The following is a 21,347-nucleotide window of genomic DNA, read 5'->3' on the forward strand; positions in this document are numbered from 1 at the left end:
CATGGGGGTAGGGACACTCGTAACAGTGAACACCACGTTCGTGGCCAGGCCCCTCTTTGACAAAGATGTGATGGTCGTCGACGGGGCGGTAGCAGGAGCCTTCGTCAACGTGGTTGTGATCATCAACGAAGTTGTTCTGGCCAGTTGGGCAGCCAATGATGGTGTTGCTGAAGGGGGCAGCAAAGGGCCACCTTTCAATCTCTCTTTCATAGTCTTGTCTGCCGATGGTAAGCAAAGCTTTGACGGGTCAAAGACTTTCTCTCAAAGGGCGCGCCAGTCACTGGTAGGTTTGCTGTGGAAGTAGTCCTCCCCGAGCAGGGACCCGCAGCCCCGGCGAAACCAGAGGGTTCGGCGTTTGTGGAGTCTTCGCTTGTTTTGAACCCCCGAGAGCCGGACGTCCTCAAAGGACCTTGACCTCTTTTTTGAGGGAGTTTGCTCGCGAGACCGGACGGTCCTGGGGGAAGCATGACCATGTCCGGGAAGCAGAGTCAGAGGCTTTGCCAGATTTGAACCATGCTGCCAGCCTGCTGCAGTGATCCTTCTTTATGGTTTATAGTCAAAATGTCGACAAAAAAATGTCGACATGCAAAAATGTCGAAAAAAAAATGTCGAAAACAATAATGTCGACATCCTATACATAGAATGGAAGAAGTCAATTTATCGAAAAAAAAATGTCGACAAAAAAAATGGTCGATTATCATAGACAATAACCAGAAATAATCATTGGGGGGGGTCCCCCCCCCAACCCCCCAACCTCACCCTCCATCACGAACCATCCCAGCACCCCCTCCCCTTCCCTTCGTCCGTAATCACCCACTTGTCTGTGACACTGGATAAAGATAGGTTACGAAATGGTTAACACGCTAGATGACATTCCTGAGTAAAGCACCTTGTTTTTGATAGCAGGAAACGGTTAACGGCTGTGAAAAAACCGTCATTACCTGACAGAACATCTCTTGAGAGGTTACTTCGGGCAATTGACAGCATTTTTTTCGTACTTTTTTCTAGCGAAAAGGTAAGACGCACTACCATTATGAAAAATTACGTCTACAATAAAGGAAATAGTATACAGTACCTCAAAAAAATTATTTTTACGTGTCGTTTCAGGTGATAAAATGGAAAACAAAATAGAATTTATAGAAAGCCAAAAAGGAAGTAAGCAGCTGGTATGGAATGGATACATATTCTGTAAAGAACTTCAGCGAAAAGAGAGAATATACTGGCGCTGCACAGAATATACAAAAAATAAATGTTCAGCCCGCGCAGTAACAGTGGGAACAGAAGTAAAGGGAAACGCTGAACACAATCATATGCCTGATCAAACAACTATAATCATCAGGAAAACATTAACGGAACTTAAAAGAAAAGCAGTAGAACATGAGGGGGAAACTAGTGGATCGGTACTCAGGGAAGTTTGTGGCCAATTACCAACGCATGTAACAGCGCAATTACCAGCTGAAAAGTTGATGCAACGCACTATGAACCGAGCAAAACATACCAATGAAAACCTACCCCCTCCACCTACATCCTTTGAACATATACGTATTCCGGATATTTTTAAGATTACAGCGAGAGGAGAACATTTTTATTGTGGCGAAATGGGAATAAACAATGAAAAAATCTTGGTGTTCGCTACCTCTGAAAACTTTCGCCATCTAAGTCAAAGCAAATATTGGCAAAGTGACGCCACGTTTAAAGTATGCCCCCACCCGTTTTTTCAATTTTATACTGTCCATGGAACAATCAATGACAAAACATTACCACTGATTTACTTTTTGATGCCAAAAAAAACAGAGGACGCTTACAAAATCGTATACAATAAAATTAAGGAAACTACACCCGATTCACAACCAGAGACAATAATCATGGATTTTGAAACAGCACAAATCAAGGGTTTTTCATGCGTGTACAAAGACACTACAATAAAGGGTTGTTTTTTTCATTTCACTCAAAGTGTTTGGAGAAAAATACAGAAATTAGGTTTGTCAGCAAAATATACGGAGGACAGTTACTTTCAGATTAACGTAAAAAAACTTTTTGCATTGGCTTTTGTACCGGAGAATCATGTTATTAATTATTACGAACATTTAATTGACAGTGAATACTATAAAAATCATGAAAATGAATTAACAAATTTACTAGACTACTTCGAAAATACATGGATAGGCCAGTTAACACGGAGTGGCAACAGACGCCGACCAAAATACACAATTGAGTTATGGAACTGCTACCGCAACACCATGGAGAACAAACCCCGAACAAATAACGCATTAGAAGGCTGGCATAGCCGCATAAGTAAAAATTTCAATACCCAAAATCCAAGTTTGTGGCATTTCTTGCGAGACTTAAAGTTAGAAGAACAACACCAAGAAATGAGAATTTCGCAAACAATTTCTTTGGCAAATCAGGCACCGAAAACCAAAAAATACAGAGACTATGATAGTAAATTAGTGCAATTAGTACAAGCATTCACAGTAGAGAACAAGGACATTTACTTAGATTCCATAGCTTTTAACTTAAAATGCTAAAAAGAGTACTTACAGTTCATGGTGGCCAAGATTCCGTGTTAAAAAGGTGAAGAATCCCCCATAAAATCCATGAATCCAGGTGCAAAATGACGTTGCATTAACCGTGAAAAAGTACCGTTTTCTTGTTGAAATCCACAGCTTCAGTAAAAAAAGGTATCCAAACTCACCGAAAAGTGTCCAAAATCCATATTACTCGAAAGTCCAATAATCAGTTCCGGGTAATCTCGCTACTGCATGAAAATAAAAACTTCCAAAAAAGCCATATCCGAAAAAAAAAATCCACCATCCGTACGACAAAATCCTTGAAATCCACAAAGACCCGGTCCGTCAGATGAAAAACCATGAAAAAAATGATGAAATGCCCAAAAAAAAAAACAAATCCATGGAGCGAAGGGACGAGGACGCGACCGCGGTAAAAACAAGTCGAAAGTGAGCTTTAAAAATGGCGCTCACGTTTACGTTGTGCTACGTACCTTACGTAGAAAGTCAAAACAATTATAAGTTAATAATTATAGACATACATTTTTAGCTCTCAAGCGCCATCTACTGGTTCTTTATTATATAACAAGTTAAAATGAATTACAAAAAGGTGTTGTATTTAATTATATATTTATTAAAGTAAAAGTATTGTTAATTTTATTTATTTATTATGTTGTACAGTTACGTTTACTTACACATACTACTTTCAATTTAATAAACATACTGATATATCAAACTTACCATCAACAACGTATTTGTGTGTATATATATAGAGAATGTATTTATGCTTTTATTAAATGTCGACAAAATAATGTCGAAAATGTATTGTGTCGACATTTTTGTATGTCGACATTATACATTTTCGACATTATTTTGTCGACATTTTGACTGTCGACATTATTGATGTCGACATTATGACTGCACACCCTTCTTTATTTTCTTCGAAAACCCGCGTCAGACCTCGCATCCCTCTTCATCATGGTCCGGATGAAGGCAATACAGACATTTATGGTGCTGATCTTCTACGTACACATTCTTCAATCCACACTGTGCAGAGTTTGAAGAGGCACCTCTTCTCATCGGCCATGGTGGAAAGGCCCGAAGTAGGCCCAAGCCCGGACCTTCTCGAAACTCGATGGAAGATCTGCGATGTAGGATTATCTTTGCTGTCACTGCTTCTGGTACGATAATGCAAAAATCGGTCAACATTTTTTTCAAAATTTGGCTAAAAACACGAAATATGAAAACAATATATCTCAGAGAGCAAGAAGAGGACTCCCAACACTGAAGCATGTGGTAAAAATCTGAATATGGCCACCAGGGGTGGAACTTAGGGAGATAACTGCCATTGGATTGGGACAATATGACCTAGAGTACAGTTATTGGTTTAGAGGAGAAATGCAGTTTTCAAGCTAAAGAGACAATATTTTTTTATTTTTTAACCCGAGGATTGCCAGCCTGCCGATAGGGAATATTCATGAGCACATGAATCCGTGCCATACCTCGTGCTGGAGAAAGACCGATTCTTGTGTTGAAGTCCCTCCTTTAACAATATTTATATTTCAGTCCAACATGGACAATGCCCTGGTCTTGGAAGCAAGGCCATGCAGAGCAACTGAGATTCAAATCCCGGATCCACACTTAGAAACCAAACTCCGGTATGGTATTAGGCGCATTATAAAAAAACAATAAAATAAATACATAGAAATGAATTAAATAATATGCATCATGAAACGGATGCCTGTCTTCATCTCTTTTCTGATATCAATATTTCTTACTGCATGTTTAACATTTAGCAGGGTGTCTGAGCACCAGTGAACCCCTGACGTGAGGGGCCATCTTTGTGTGGACTCCTTTATTCTCCGTGAATTAAAAAAAAAAAAATGTTAGCCAGTAGCCCAAATGTATCTCAAGGAATGATGATCCGTCAATGGAGGTGACCAAGCAAGGAAACAAACTGCTGCTTCTACCTGTTGCTGGAGTGCAGTATGCCATTATCTATCCAATGATCTCTGCATTTCACCCAGGGGGCAAGAATTGCTGATCTTGCTCTTCAGGTAGGTGCATTAGTAAATCTCATGGTAGACAAGTGGATTAGACAGCGACAGTCACCTCTTGCGACTCTTGAACATCTTTTTTGAGAAACCTAATGAACAATTAAGCATGAAGTAAAAGGTCAGGTGCCTGTGATATGAGGTTGAACGCTGCCTTCCGTGGACTCATACTAACTAAACTCGTACTGTTTGTTTAATTTTCAAATGTTTACATAAGGTCTTCTAAGTGTTTCCAAAGTAGAAAATGTAGTCAAGTGTAACAGTTACTAACTGTACAATTCTAAACCACAAAATATATTTTACACACCTGCAGTGGCTTTAAATAATTTCAGCCACACAGCAAATTGTTTAAATTCTCTTGCAAACAGATTTTCACCTCACCAAAATTATAAACCTTATCTTGAAATTAAACAGCATAACAGTATATAAAACAAATTAAATGGGGAAAAGGAATACTTATACCAAGTAAAAATTCTGGTGATAGGACAAGTTCCAGAACATCATTGTTCAACATAATATTCCTTGGAAGATCAGCCAAAACAAGGTCAGGTGCAATCTGGGCTATTGGAATTGTTGAGCGCGGGTTGTCTGGATTAATTAGGAGGTCCCCTGCACGTGCCAAAAAATAAAATATGTACTTCAGTCACGTTATTTTGCAACTTTAAATGTTAGTGAAAGATAAAAACATTTTAGGTATTCGGAATGTAAAATCTCTAATAAGTCAACTATAATTTTCAGAAGTGAAAGCCTGTGTTAAAATCTGCATTGGAATACATCAACTAAGCTGAAAAGTTCCAACACTATTATAAAGGTCGGCTTACATTAATACTGTTGGTGGTACCTTTTCCTATCTAATCATGAAAACAAATTGACCATGATTATTTCTAAACAGCATTCTTCATATGAGAAAGATGCCAAGAAATACCCTTATGCACATCAAGTGTGCCAATTTTCCAACCAATATTTGTCCCCTGTGGCCTTGCTTAATGACTGCTGTTTTTTTATCAACACTCACCGTCCTTGGTGATTATCAGGTTTTTAGAAATTACGAGGCCGATTCTCAAAAATGAGTGTAAATAAAATGCAGAGGAGGTGCCTTTTATATTTGCACTTGTATGTGTTGGGGTGGTCAGGAAGGGTCCCCATGATTACGAAGGGTTCATGTTGCACATCTCATATTGATGACTGGAGTGGTGGCGAACTGGGTGCAATGTTGCAATGTTGTATGTATCTAGTGTAGTTCATTATGGATGGGATACGTTACTTTTAGTGTTGCTTATTGTTAGAATTGATACATATTGGATAAGTTACTTTTAGTGTTGCTTATTGTTAGAATTGATACATATTGGATTTGTGTGCGTGTGTTATAATCACAAATGCAACATGAACACAATCTACATCCGGGGCGCTTTGCAACCCATAGAAACTGGGAAACGGAGTGGTTCAATGCACATGCGCATCCTGTCCTGAAAGCCTGCAGTAAATAATCATATTTATAAAACATTCACACAGACATTTTTATAAAAGGAGTTTTAATCACACAGAGAAACATATAAGAAGACATTTATTAAGGAGTTTATATATATCTGTATGCCGTGGCCTTTTGTGAGTTTATTCAGACATTGATTGCAGTTAGCAGATACACGATGCATTTTAGGCATCTGGGACATTGTTTTTTCAGGCTTGGGGGTTGACGGAAAAATAATGAGTAATCCAGTAAAAGGTCAGCCTGCGAGCAGGACTAAGGGTTATAGTTTAACAGTTCTGCAAGGAACAGATGTAATCTTTCTCATTGCATTGAACTAGCATAGAGGGGATTGACCATTTGTTTGGGCCAGCAATAAAGATGGGGTCTGAGGCCAGGGTGTCCCATGGTCAAATGTTTTCACACGGTGAAACTAGAGGCTGGTCGTGTCGGAGTAGTGGTTGCATAAATTATAATGTCTTAAAAGGAGCAAGGAGACTGGGGCGGATGAGATCGCAATCGGTAGTTCAAAGAGAAACCTGTTCAGCCCTTCCTGGTATTGCTAAGATATCAAAGCGAACCATGTGCAATCATACTTAAGGTTAAAGCTCTAGGCAAGTTGCTACTAAGTCATGAATTATGCTTTATGGAATGTTTATTTGTGACACGATGTCACCACCTACCACGGACCAATCAAACATTTTGTTGTGCATTTTAGTACTCTATTGCAAATTTGAACTTCGGCGTCCTTTTAAATCTTTGTATCCACCATTTTGTTGTGCATTTAAAATCGGTGCATTGATTGTCTTCCATTTCACACCTTTTTCTTCTGTGCATACCTGGCTTCTAGGCCACCTGGTGAATTCCTGTACATTGTCCAGCCACCCCTGCCTGTCTATCTCTCCTCCACTACTCCCATGGAAGTCTCAATCTCCCCTATCTATTTAAACTGCTACTCTACCACCTATTCTACCTCTTTCACAAGGTTTGGAAGAAAAAAGCTGAAAAAAGCTCTCCTGGACTCCAACCCAGGCCTACTTATTGATGACACCTACGTCAATGCTGCTTCCAGGCAGACTTTTACTGACATCCTCTTTTCTGTCCCTCCCTTGACCTATGGAACCCCCCGCATCTGGTCTCCACCCCCCGTTCTCCTCCTCACCTATTAATGGTGGCACTGGGTGGGAAGTACTCATGGCATACTTTTTCATCCTCTAGGTGTATCATTGGTGTCTATCATAATGGCACTATATTGGCCCAAGGCTCTCAACCTACTCTTCTTCTCGACCGGTGCCTGCCCTCTCTCAAACTTCCTCCCTTCTCCCACCTCTCCTTCCTCTCCTCTCCCCGTTCCACCACCACTGATGGGAGCACCCCTCGGAAAACCTTCAAAAGTGGTAACCATCTTCACTTTCTACTCTGAATGCTTGCTCTGTTGTCAAACACTCCACTGACATTTGTCTCCTTCTCGAAGACTTTGACCTCGCTTGTAATGAGACATGTTTCAATGCCAGCTCTGTCACTGTTCTTGACACACTCCTCCCAGAGGGCTACAAAATCCTCTCCAAACCCAGAGCCAACAGACCTGGAGGTGGAGTGACCCTGATGTTACCCAATTGGGTTCCTTCTTCCATCATACCTGCTCAATCCTACTCCTCTTTTGAATGCCTCCTCTGTAGGGTTGGGATCTCGCCTACTCTCTCTCGCACCCGCGCCCCTTGCCCCCATCTCATTATTTCTCTCTGAATGGGTCGATATTGCCTCCTCCCGCTCAACCTCTTTTTCCAAACTCCTCCTCCTTGGTGACATCAACATCCACCTCGACTCCCTTGAATCATCCACCTCGCAATTCCATGTCCTCTGACTCTTTCTCTCTAGTCTTCCTTCTGGTCCAACCCACTCAGCCGGACACACTCTGGATGCTCTCATCTCTGGCAACATCCCCATCCCTAACCCGGTCCCTACCCCCTCTCCTCGTCTGAACACTCTCTCCTCTTCTACCACATGGCCCCATTTGCCCTTTCTCTGAGCCACCCCCACACTACCGGCCTCCTTCGCCATCACCCGACTGTCATGGAGTTCCCCCTTCTCACCCGAGTCCGATCTTTGCTGGATTTCTTGGTCGATGCCTTCTTGCGGACGAATTGGGTCTTGAATAAGGCTGCAAGAGTCTCTTCTAACTCCAGCGTGCTTTCAAAGTTCCGGGATGCAAGGATCCAGGAATCCGGGAAATGAAGAAAGTGCACTACTCAGCACACAAGTCCAGGAAGTAAGAAAGAAAGGAGAGGTACTAGGAATGTAGTTAGTAGGGACAGAATCAGGGAAGCAATACCGCGAGCTATGGAGCACACGTCTGGTCGCTACTTCGCAATAGCATTGAGACGCGCGGAGCCGCGGGGGGCGTGGTCTATTAATAGAACACGCTACGTCCAACGTGAAGAGCGAGGAAGGTGTTTCACGCTGGACGGCCATGTTGGGAGTACCAGGGAGTGCAAGCCCCGTTGAGACAAGGACCAGGAAGTCCAAAAGGGGCGCGTTCTGTAGGTCATGACACCGACCAATGAAGCTAATGTCACTTGCTGCTTTTTCCTCCTCCTTCATTCCAACTCCCACATCTGACTCTCCCTCTAACCTGCACCTTTCCATCTCGAATACACGGGACATCCTTGCCCCCGTCATGAGGATCCACCTAAAACCTGCCTCCAAGAACAACTGGTTTGACTCATATCTAGCATCTCTGAAACACAAGTGAAGAGGTGCTGAACGGAAGTGTCAGACCTTGGATTTACCCTCTGACAAACTGGCCTGCCGCCTGCTCTAAAAGCAATATCACTTCTCTATCCGCTCCAAGAAGCGGGCCCACATCAAAGCCCGCAGCTCTAGAGCCACTAACACAGCCAAATCATTCCAAATCTGCAAGGAACTCGCCAATCCAGTTGCAGTTTCAACCTCTCTCCTTCCTTCCAAGGCTCTCTGCACCACTTGGCCTCCCATTCCACATGTAAAACCCAGGACATCTTGCCCTTACTCTTTTCCACCCCATCTCCACTCCCGTGCATGCTCCCCGCCTCCCTTGGCTCCCATCCTTCCACCTCCTCTCTCTCTTCTTTCTCCTGCCCATAGCACTGGGTGAGGTCTCTAAAGTGGTCAGTTCTATGAAGGTGCTCCTCTGCTCTTCCAGAACCATTAAGGACATCTCTCTCGCGCCGACTTCTGAAACAACTCCTTCGCCACTGGGTCTTTCCCTCTATCCCTCAAGAAATCCCTTGTGCACCCGCTCTGAAAAAAGCTGTCTGCTGACCCCTTAAACCCAGCTAACTATTTTCACTACCCCCTTCCTGGGTAAACTCCTGGAGAAGCTGGTCCTCCACAAATGTACCCTCCACAACAATCTTGTTGGGTGCCTTCATGACCATCAATCTGGATTCCGGGCATGCAGAGGCACGGGAATTGCTCTCCTGAACACATGTGAAACCATGCTTGCAAATATAGACTCCAACTGTCCTGCTGTTCTAATTTTCCTTCATCTCTCCTGTGCCTTTGACACGGTCAACCATTGTATCCTCATAAAATGACTCAGACATCCTCGGCCTCCCTGACCGGGCACTGGATTAGCTGACCTCTTTCGTCACTAACCACCCTTCCCAGCTGCAGCTGGGCCCCTTCTCCTCCACCACCACACTCTCTACCTGTGGCAACCCCCAGGGCTTTATCCTATTGCTGTTACACTCACCTGGTATCCACGGGGACACCACCCAGCCAGTTGGTCATTGGTGCCCTTCCCAATGATTCCCTGGTGTGGTCTCGGTTTTGATGGGATTCCGCCTGGAAATGAAGACTATATTAGGACTTGGCGACCAAGGTAAGTTTTCCCCCACCTCCCTTGTGTTTCCAGCCCCTCCAGGTTCTCTTCTCACCTGATTGTCGGAATCGGTGGGCTCTCCGTCCTGCTCTCTGGGCAGGGGTGCGTTGTCTTTTGTGGGCGCGGGCGGTCCAGTTACTTCACTGACTGCTGCTCTTTTAGTGTCTTTCAGGTAGGTCTTATTGCGATTGATGGCGTCGTAATTCTTGCATGCCTTTTCTCTGTTCTAAATGTCTCTTTTTTTATCTCCCTAGGAGCGCGGAGTGTCCGCTTGGAGAACTGGATATGCTGGTTCTCACCGGGAGATGATGGCGTGCTATAGCGCTATGATGCAGTAAGGAGGCACTTTGCGTAGCGCAGCAATGTCTTGTCCTCACTAACCTGTGCTTTTCTCTTTTCGTAGGTCGCGGTGAGTTCCCAGCGCCGATGGAGTTCCGGAGCTATGCCGGCCGAAAAGCAACCAATCAGGTAAGTCTTTAAGCGCTCTAATAATGTCTTCCTCCTTTTCTCAGGTCCTTCGATCTGGGCGGTGAACTCCACCAACAGAGCTGCTCAGGAGCTGCGAGCAGTGAAGGATGATGAATGCATGTAAGATTCTGCTGCTAACGATGTTCTTGGTTTTTCTGTAGGTCCGGAATTCACCAGGCTCATGAGAAAGCTGGACACAGTGAGCATCACGTTGCTAGAAGCAAAGTAACGCGAAGTGTGTTGACTTGTTCGGGTGTGGTTTAAATAGCCACTGTAAAGTAGTCCAGGTAAAGTAGTACCTAGGCCACCACACCCAAGACACTAGACCGCATCGCTTGCTTCTAGGAATCAAGCTATGTGGATGCCTCCATGTTGGCTGAAAGCCTAAATAAAGTAGTTCCACAAGCAGATGTCTTTCCTTACTGATGAGCCTGGCGCCAAAGGTGCCAGTACTGGCCCCAAGAGGGCCTGAGAAGTGGATGCCAGGCCTTATTAGTGATCCGAGCCCCGATTCCACCTGGCCAATGGGCTTGCCAGCGGGGATCAGGGCTGAGGGTCATGACAATTGCCATTGCTCTTCAATATCTATCTTGCCCCTCTTGCCCACCTGATCTCCTCCTCCTCTCCTCATTTCCAATGTTATGCTGATGACAAACAGCTTTCCTTTAATCTTCCCTCCAATACTTCCTCTTCCCCCTCTCTCATCCCAGACTGTCTATCCACCATTCAGGAATGGTGTGCAGCTAACGATCTTTGTCTTAATGGTCGCCCCTTCCTCAAATGTTGAGATGCAATGTTGTTGCCCTTCCCAGGTAAAGGCCAGGCCAAAGGGGAAGGTCCATCTGTATTTGTTTCTGAGACAAGTACTGGATCACCAGACTCATTGCTCTCCTCTTGAGTGTTGATTGTGCTAGGTCTTGAAATAGATGGACCACCTCACTGTTCACTGGGCCCCTCCTTGCATGCCATTCCTTAAGAGCCACCAGGATGACCCGTCGGTGAGCGCCGGGTTCCACTCTCTTTGGGGCCCACCCACTGAATATGATCAAAGGGGATCTCCATCCCTTGGTCCACATTGAGTAGGTCTCTGTACATGTGCTGCACCTTTGTTTTGAGATCTTTGTCCTCAACATTTTCAGAAGGTTTCTGATCCCAATACTGGATCTCTGCTACCTATTTTCCAGGTCCTCACATGGGATTTCCAGATTGTGGGCTACGTGTGTCAGCAATTCCAGCATTTCATCGCTCTTCCAAGTGTCTTCCGTGCGTTCCTGGAGAGCACTCTCCGCTATATCTGTTGGTCTTTCTAGGGAGGCAATGTTACTTAAATTCTTGGAGAGTAAGTTTCAAGTCCTCCGAGATATTAGCAAACTGTGCCTGGAAAGATTTAATAAGGGTATCCTAGAACTCGCTGAAGCATTGCATTAGGTCTTCCTTACTCATTGCCATTGCAGCGTGATCCTGTGTGGAAGGGACAGGCTCCGAAGTGCAGGAGAGCTCGGCCTGATATCCGACCAGGTATCCAGACCCCAGCACTTCTGTATGGCGCTTCATTGTGTGTTCTTAGGTGGTTTTGCCAATTGAGTAGTGTCTTTAACCTTTGGCTTGAGAATTTGACACTGGGGTGAGGCTAGACGATACCGCTGGGAGTGGAGTCCCCTGGCGGGGTAGACTCCTGTGGTGGAGCCTTAGTTGGGCTGATAACTGCCCCTCACAGCTGCTGGTCAAGTGTTCCTCCTCAGGGAGAGCATAAGGCCCTCCCCTACATTTGCTGGTACCAGAGTGTAGAAATGCCTCCAAGATGGCAGAGTAGCACAGCCCAATCCTTGCAATGCGAGGCTCCCTCTTGGAAAGTCCATTGATAAAAATATAAATCCCCAGAACTTGCCTTTTCAACTGTGCACGCTTCTTAAATATGTGTTTCTGTGCTAATGTCTTGCTGTTCCTGCTTATCATTGCCTGTTGTTCACCAGTATGCAATGTCCATGCATTTGTTAGCTCCCTAGCCTCTGCTTTAATGAGGCTTTGGGGGTGGGGGTCGGTGTCTGTCTCTCTCTGTGTCTCCCTCCCTCCCTCCCCCTCTCCCCCTCTCCCTCCCTCTCTCCCTCCCTCCCTCCCCAGACACTGCCTCTGCTGCTCCCTCGCCAGACACTGCCTCTGCTGGCACCAGGGCTTAGCCTCCCACACACTTCCAAAGTTGTGTTCAGTTTGCACTAGCTACCCCAGTCATTCCAAAAGCTGGGTACAGCATTTCCGAAGGTGTTGGGTCTTTGTGGGCTCCTTTCTCTGACTGGGTGTGCGGAGCTCACACCAGACTCCTCTTGGCGGCCATCTTGGAAATGCCATCAAATGCAACCAACTTTTAATACCAGCTCAGCTTCCTGAGTCTCCAAATCCATAAATCTGGCCTCCTACTTAATTTCCAAGATATTAGTCAAAGCTGGTTGTTTTGAAAGGCCTCTCACCTATCTTGCAATCTGCCCCACAATTCTGTAATCAAAGATTGTATATCCATTCCTAATACCCTAATTTCCATCAATCTGTCCAAAGTATTGCCTTTCGTGGCCATATCTTTCAAGTTCTCATCACACATGGAATTCTTTTCTGACATTTTTTATTTAGTGGTGTACCTAGTCCGGTATTCCTGCAACACAAACTCCACTAAGCAGCAAGGAGTATCTCTCTTTCATGGGTGAGGAGTCTGTTCCTTCTTAAACCTTCTGTGGTCTTTTTTACTGAATTTGCTTCACAATCCACACTTCAAATGTTCATGTAAAAAGGGGTGAACACTTCTACTTGTCCCTCAAGTTTCATCTGTATACCAGATCTATATCATTTAATAATGGCTCTATGTAGTGTTTCAAATTCCAGAAACTGAGTGAAGGTCCTTCCTCAAAATGCTATGCACACCCTTGATGGCTAGTGCTCTCATATTCTCCCTCCATCCTCCTCCGGGCCTACTCATGACCTTGTCACGTACAAGGGCCTTGTCTGCTATAGCAGCTAGAACGTGGTGTTTTCCAGATCATCTCTCTCTCCAACCATGCCGCTAACTTCAACTCTGCAGCCCGCTGTCTTGCATCCAATTAAAGATGGGTCGTCTGGCCTCTCCACCACAATGGTACACTTGGTCCTTCCTTTACATCTGTGGGGGCCATCCCCTATTACACACATGGCAGTGTCGCAGCCTTCCCTAGTCCAGCAGTCCCCAGGCAGCTATTAGTTCAGAGCCTCCCTCTTCACCAATAATGGGCTGTATGCTTATCTCCACACACAGAGCCAAGGGGACAGGCCTCTTGTTCACTGTGGTCAGGGCGCTCACTGAAGATGTCTGTGGGCCTGCACACCATCACCCTGGCATATCTGTGCTCTAACACATTTATAGACTTCCTGCACCTCTCTCAACCTCCATTAGCAGCATTCCTCCCTCTATTCTCCCTCTCTGCACACTTGTATGCATCTCTCTTGGTCCCAGCAGGACTGGAGGCTTCGGCACCACAACTTCCTCTGTCACTCAGGGGAGTGCAGGGGCTGATTTGCACTCTAAAATATAGCCGAGCCGGGGAGGTGGGTTGAAGCTACGAGGAACTCTAAACTATGCAGCTATCTTGGTCCAAGTAACCTAGCGCTCTCAGCAAGTCATTTTTAGTCATCCTCCAGCCAAAGGTCACGCATTCACGTTGCTTCTTATGGGTTACCGCTGCTAAGCTTTAAGACCTGGCTGACCAATTCCCGCAGGTCCAAGAGTTGCCCTTGTGTACATCTAGGGACAACAGAATCCTTGGGGTCTTAAGATTCAGGCGACCAAAGAGATAGCAGTGCCTTAACACAACAAAAGCCTGGTAAAACCTATTGTCTTTGGAAATGGGTCGCGATAAGTTAGAATCAACCCATCAGGATTTGTCCTGAGTGAATGATCTAAATAACACACCAAAGTCCACTATCCCTCCAAGGTTTCTTATTTTAACCAATGAATATTTAGCAAATTGGCAAACATGCATTCCCACTGGCCCTTACACAGAAAGAAAAAGCAAATGGCTGGGGGTGCGCAAGACCCATCAAAAAAGCTTTAATAAAATGCATGTATGACCCATCACTTGCAGCTGGTATTGCAATGCTATGTTGGTGACCTCTGAGATCAAGAAGTGTACACATTAAACTGGAAAAGCCAGGAGCATAAGGGGAACTGGAAGAATGTGTCCTATCACTCCGAAGTTATTGTTGCATACACCACTTCCCTAGTAGAAGAAAATGTCAGTGGTGCCAGTATACAGTAAGTATTTGAAGTAGAATCAATCAATTATGGTACACATTTGTTGCACCAAAATAAGGCTAATGAGCAAATATGACATTTTCATAACCACTCAAACATTTGAATCTTGATCACGACCAAAGCAGTAGATAATGACCCCAGTATTAGTAGTAACAAACCACCAAATAATTTAAATTTATATTTCAATGTTTAAATAATTACTTTCCTAGTGGTACAATCAACAATATATCAAGAGAGGGAAAATAACCCATGATGTAGTCGTGTTTTCACAAATAAAACATGGCGTTCTCACAGTAGCTCCAAAGTTAGACTTTCATCTTATAACCTATACATGAGCAATACCTCATTGCTCAAAGGTAGGCAATCAATTGGATGTGTACATTAGCGAAGGGTATTTGCATGGGCAGTACACACTGAATTCAAACAATAATATTTACCTTGAGTTCAATATTACAGTAGAGTTTTACACATCTGCAACATTTCCCGATTAGTAAAACAGACTGTGCAACACATATTAATGTATAGGTCAAGTTAAATAAATACCTTCTTCAGCTTCCTTCAGTAAATCATCAAGTAAAATCCGTTTAGGTTCTTGACCATCCTCAAAGCTGTATAAAACCCACTTTTTCAAAAGTGTTTCACCTTCACCACATACATCAGTTTCCAATAGGCCTGGGAACCATTCTTCCATGAGGGAATCGATGTGGTCCACTATTTGCCCCAACAAAATGCAACCTATTAAATAAAAGCATTGTTTTGATCAAAACCTGGCATCAGATTAAACATATGAACATCACTTTACTAGAATTCTAGTTTCATGGTAACTAAGTCATCATACTATCTAACAAGTTGTTCATTGTATTTAGTTAACAGATGAGAACTAAACTTTCCAAGGAACAGCAATAACTACAATGATGGCTAGGGCTTAAGTGGCCCAGCAGCCTGCATTTTCTCATACGTTCTCTTTACTGACACATAAGCCAAGGACTTAAACTTTGCACCCAATATGCTTGCAGAAAAGACTGCTAATTAACCCATGCTAGATAGTTGATAAGGGTGTCTGAACACAGAAGAGGTAGCAGAGGCGTCCGCCACAAAGAGGCATAATTCATCACGATAGATAGGACTGGGTTGGAGTGTTGCGGCTAACCCTTGTTTAATCTGCAGTTTCGTTGTCAGGTGCCTCTTTCTTTTTAGAGGAAAAGGGCAGTGTAGCAATAAGATTTGCATCATGATCCAATGTACATTTTGTTACCATGTAAAACTGTCATCAAAGAAGGATCACAGTGAAAATATAGTATGCAAACGGTTGTTACCCATTGCATGGAATTGCAAAGCAGTTAACAGACTAATAGGTCATTAAGTCGTGTCTACAGGAAACAGTCATTTGGATGTCTTTGTACAGTTTACCCTGGTTTCTGATGAGGCGTCATTTCAGTTTCAAAAGGGTAAGGTAGGAATCGCTGGATGCTGGGGAAAGTACAGACCTTCACAATACTACTGACAACATGTCTTCAGAATACTACTGAAAACGTGTCTTTCTCAAGTCATTCATCCCTACTCGCAAGTAACTCCTCGATCCACCATCCTTGCCAACCTCCAACAAATCTATTGTGGACTATCACCTTCAGTAAAGTGACTCCTTACACATCCCGTTCTTCAAATCATCCCAAACACCACTGCTTATGCAAAAGAGAACTGTAGGTAGAGACTTCTGGTTTTCTTGTCTATGCCTGGCTTGTTCTCCATACTTATGCTGTGCATTCCAAGTGTAAAGAGTAATAAGGTGGCAATATTGATTAATTACACACCACAACTAAATTGTTTCTTGGCACAATATTTCCCAGCTTGGTGATACTCATCTCACAGATTTCAGAAGGATGAGAAAGTGAGCTCACATTATTGTGATGATTCAGAGCTGATCATCCCAAAAACCCTGGCTAGGGACCCTTCTCATATGGCCTGGGAAAGGCAGAAGATTCCTGATCCTGACCTTGGGGGTGGTCTTCTGCGGGAGGATCACATAGGGGGTCGGGGCAGGCCAGGGAAATGGGGAAAATCCCTTAGCTAACTTCCTTAGTGATCCCTCAATTTTGAAGGCTTATTGTAAAATAGAAATATGCGACAAAAATGCGTGAAAGTCCCATAATGCTTCCAGTACTGGGACGAGGAAGGGGAGTTCAGACACTAATGACTCTGATGATCCGCACCTGAGCGGGACTTGTGACTACTTAAGACGCCCTCAGGTGCAGATCAAGAGAACTCATCCGCTGTTTGAGCAACAGAAGCATAGAGGAAACCTCAGGACCACCGCTTCAGTTTCCAAGAGTTACGGTCCTGAGAGTGACATTGAAGTTGTGGCCTTACGGTGCAGAGATTGCGCTGCGGGAAGCAGTGTGGAGGCTGGCTGACCCAAAGGAGGGAGGAGCTCAAGTACTGCAATTGTGGCTGAAGGTGGTGGTGAAGGCCATTAGAATGTGATGATTTGAACTGTATTAAAAATTCATGCTGACAAAATCTTGTTTTACACGAAGAGAAAAACATTTAACAATCCAAGAGTGGGAACACTTTGAATAGTCATCTTGCAAGGAAACGTTGTCTTGCATTTAATCCAAGTGTCACGTGGAAGATTTATGTATTGAACTTTTGTGCATTTTTCCAAACAGACTTTGTACACTGAAAATAATTTTCTTGACTGGAACTGACCTACAAATCCTGCTTTAATTCTGTGTAAAGGGGATCTGACCCAGAATAGACGGTAACTTGGTTATACAATTGTGTTTGTAAATATTCATTCTTTTGTTGAGTTGATCAGCCATCTAATACCTGTACATTTTGTTGTTTATTTAAGTGTGAGGCACAACAACCTTTTTGAAGTGTTTTCCTTTAGTCTTAGTTCACTAAGAAGGGAAATCCCAGTTAGGTTAGGTAAATATGAGGCATTTTTCTCACCCATATTGTTTAATTAAAGAGGACTACTTGTGAGCAAACTTTATCTACGTGTCCACCTTGCATTTCTGAACCCTCACATATGGTGTCAGATTGGGATCTGAATCAATTGACACAAATTGAGGAAACTTTAAATTTGAGATATTTAGTAAAAGGGCCTCCAAACTACCATTGCTACGGAGTAATCTATAGGATTTGACATTTATAGTAGTCACGGGGCATTAATTGAGCCTGGAGTTAGGGCGTTGATATCAACAGACTTGGTTTATGTTCCTCACACCGGTATCTATATCAAACATGCCTCTAGTTCAGGCCTGGCCTGGCGCTATGGCTTAGACGTGTTTGTGGGAATAATTGATGCTGATTATAGGGGAGATATTAAGATATTAATTCGAAATAGAGGGAAGAAAGCTTATCAAGTTAAAGCAGGAGAAAGAACAGCCCAAGGGATATTGGAGAAGGCTCTATTCCCAAACCACAAGAAACTAAGTACAGTGATCAAAGAGGGAGAGGAACTCAAGGTTTTGTCGAAGCAGATGTAGAAACCCCAGGAGAGCCTATAATAAAACCCAATATTGATGAAGAGGATGAAATTATTCCTAACCTTGCTTTTGTTCAGGGAAATGATCCTTTATTGGCAGAACCATTTGTTCATGTAAAATCAGAAGATGAGGGTAGAGGAAAGACTAGACAATTATTTTTTTCTTAAGGCTGAATTAGAGGACATATGGGACTAACTGGTATACCCCCGTCACAAATTGTAGTGCCTAAAAGTCACAAATATATTGTCCTCGAAAATAGCTCCTTCTCATTTGACAAGAGACAGTTTAGGAACTGCAAAAACTCAGGCACAAATTGTAAATAGATTCTATTGGCCCGGGATTTATGCATCTATAAATTATTAAAACAAATACACATAACCCTGATAACCCACATCACATTTAGCATTGGCAGACTATAAATCAACACACAGCTATGATCGTCTCTGGCAAGGATGCACATTTTGTCAGTCTAAAGAACCAGTTCCTGCGACGATGACACAGTTAGTGGGAAGGTTCTCAAATGGGTCCAAATGTCCTTTATTTTGCATGTTGGGTTAATAAATTTTCAAACCAAACCTTAATTTCCTCACACCATACCAACACTTTCAGCCACCTGTCGTGTATGAGCATGGAGCCTCTGTACCACTGTGAGGGGTCAGAAATGAGAAACGGACACAGAGTTGTAATGTTTTTAACATCAGACATCTTAATTAAAATAAAGGCCTTTCTGCCCCTATCCTAAAGAGAGCTTCCCTGCCTAGGAAACTAAAACTAAAGATCAGTCTGTGTCTCATCATCAAAATCATACAAACTGTCCTTGTGTCCAAAACGTATCCGACCCTCACACTAAAAATGAACAATCAAAGGTGCAAGTAAGTGTCACTGGTTTTGATTTAGCAAAAAGTGTATAAAAATCAAATATGAGAAAGAATCAACAATCCTTGAATCCAGGAGGTGGCTCCCTTCCACTGGACTATTTCAGGTAGGATAGCAAAAATGTCCTTTTCAAACAATGATTCGTTAAGATTAGCAGAAATGTCTCTTCCACATAACACTTTCTTCAAGATGGCAATACGTTTTTTTTTAAGAATAACAAAAGTGTCTCTTTTACACAACAACTTTTTTAAAACAATGGATCCTCAAGAGTAGTAGAAACGTCTCTTTCACTCAAAACTTTGAGGACAGCAAAAGGTGTATTTTCCCAAACAATGATTCCTTAAGAATTTATAAATGTCTCTTTCATACAACCCTTTCATAAGGAGGAGTATCATTTCAAACAAACACTCATCAAGAGTAGTAGAGATTTCTCTTTCACACAACACTTTCTTGAGCATGGTCTCCTGGTATACAATTGTGCCAGGAATCCTTTTGAGCTGTGCAGAAACGCTGGTATACATTCTTGCCAGGTATCTTTTGCCCCAAAGGTTCTATGCCTGATGTGCTTCTTTCAACAGGACTTCTCTTTCTACAATTTTAAATGGATTACCTGGTAGACTCCTCTGCCAGGTATCTCTCTCCCAAAAGGCTCAGTGCCTGATGTCGTTCTTTCATCAAGACGTTCTACAATGTTCTCTTCCAGTATAACACAGTTGAACTCCTTCACTGTTCATACTTCATTGACTTAAGATACTACTTGTTCCAACTCCCCACATATTGACATCTCATATATGTAGACTTGTTCAAGTTCTGTCAACTTCTACACTGATATTAATTTGCTTATGGCAATGCTTGTTCCAATTTTGCCCAAATTTACATCTCATATATGGAGACTTGTACACATTTTGCCTTTCAACTTTTTCATTAATGCTCATCTGCTGGTGATAACATTTACTCCAACAGTCCCTATATTGGCTTCTCCTATATGTGGACTTGTGTAAATTCTGTCTTTCTAATTTACTTGGTTGATTTTCAAATAAGCGTTTCAATTGTTCATGTGCCCGTCGGCATGCCTACGGCTCCTCAACACCTATAGGCAGGCTCAACAGTGTTTGATGGAATTTCCAAACCTTGACATGTTGCTGCAGCAAAGTTTGAACTCTGGGAAGGCTTCTCGTGCTTTGCAGACACTCATTCATTTTCCCCCCGACGGCTCCGCTTTCATCTGTCGGTTGAACCGTGGCTGCTCAACAAGACCGTATCCCCAACAGCCTTGCTGCTGCTGCCTGGCTCTAAGCAGCCCTTCCAAGGAACCTGCTGCGCTTCTCCCAGTCTCATGCCTCTCTGGTAAAGTATGCTCACAAGCGATTGTTTGTGAGCATCTGTCTCTCTCAGCACTGTGCTTCTTCCTTCAGTTCTGCTTTCTGCTTCGCTCAGTCTGCATCTCTCTTCTCAATTCCTCCATTGAAGGTATTCACCAGGTTTAAATGTCCCACGCAGACAATTTCCATCGTGACAACTACTCTGCACGTTTAGCTTGGTGTTTCCTTCAATCCACATTAACTCCTCCTTCCTCTTCCTCGTCTTAGTACTTGAGGCGTTCTGGGAGTTGTAGTACATGGGAATGTTAGATATTTTAAAGTTATAATGTTTTGAATCTTTGCTTAAATCTAAGATATCAGAGACAGGATATGATAAGTGAGTATTATGTGGATATGAGTTTTGACTAGCATTCTGCTCAAAATGTTTTGCAGGAAGGTTTTATTTTACAATGAGAGAGATTTGTAAAATGACAACAAGCGATCAGAAATGTAGGAATTATAGGGTCTTTATCAGGAAGGGAAGAATACTGCATCTCTCCTGCTGGGGTCACCACATTTCCCCTACAGCCATCTCCTCCCATGTGATCCTGTCACATAATACCTCCTCCAGATTCAGGAGCAGGTAGGATCTGCCGACACCTGGCCACATGGGAGGCAATATTAGGCTGGGGATCATTGATGACTCCACAGGATTAATCACAACCACACTGTGGATAAGGACTTGGTGACCAGTAGTGGCATGCTAAAGGAGCTGCGATTGATCACTTTTATTGGTTTAAAGAGACCTAGTAGCTAAATATGTGGCATGGAGGGAATTGTAAGGCAGCAGAAGTAAGGCTCGGACACAATGGTGGCATGTTTTGGATAAAGACTTATTAAATAAGAAAAGGTTGGAAAAGTGCTTATCTATCCCTAAAACTAAGACAGGTTTCCCTAGCTCAAAGGAAAACTAGTGAAATTGTCAGGAAGTCCGAAACTAAGAAAAGGTCTGTCACCGTCATGTTCCAAAACCTACTTCTGTCCCTAGCA

At 43.3% G+C, this 21,347-nt stretch overlaps 1 protein-coding gene across 1 annotated transcript in view; it reads right to left on the reverse strand.

The window, feature by feature from the left end:
* LRRK2 (leucine rich repeat kinase 2) overlaps positions 1-21,347 on the reverse strand; it is a 2,398,611-nt gene that overhangs the window by 850,874 nt on the left and 1,526,390 nt on the right. The window contains exons 37-38 of the mRNA XM_069629211.1: positions 15,173-15,364; positions 5,024-5,170 (exon numbers count right to left, since the gene is read on the reverse strand). Coding sequence (XP_069485312.1) covers positions 5,024-5,170; positions 15,173-15,364 — 339 coding nt within the window. The remainder of the gene's footprint in view (positions 1-5,023; positions 5,171-15,172; positions 15,365-21,347) is intronic.

Source organism: Ambystoma mexicanum, chromosome 12 (assembly GCF_040938575.1).
Source record: "Ambystoma mexicanum isolate Mex_15411 chromosome 12, UKY_AmexF1_1, whole genome shotgun sequence".
NCBI lineage: Eukaryota > Metazoa > Chordata > Amphibia > Caudata > Ambystomatidae > Ambystoma > Ambystoma mexicanum.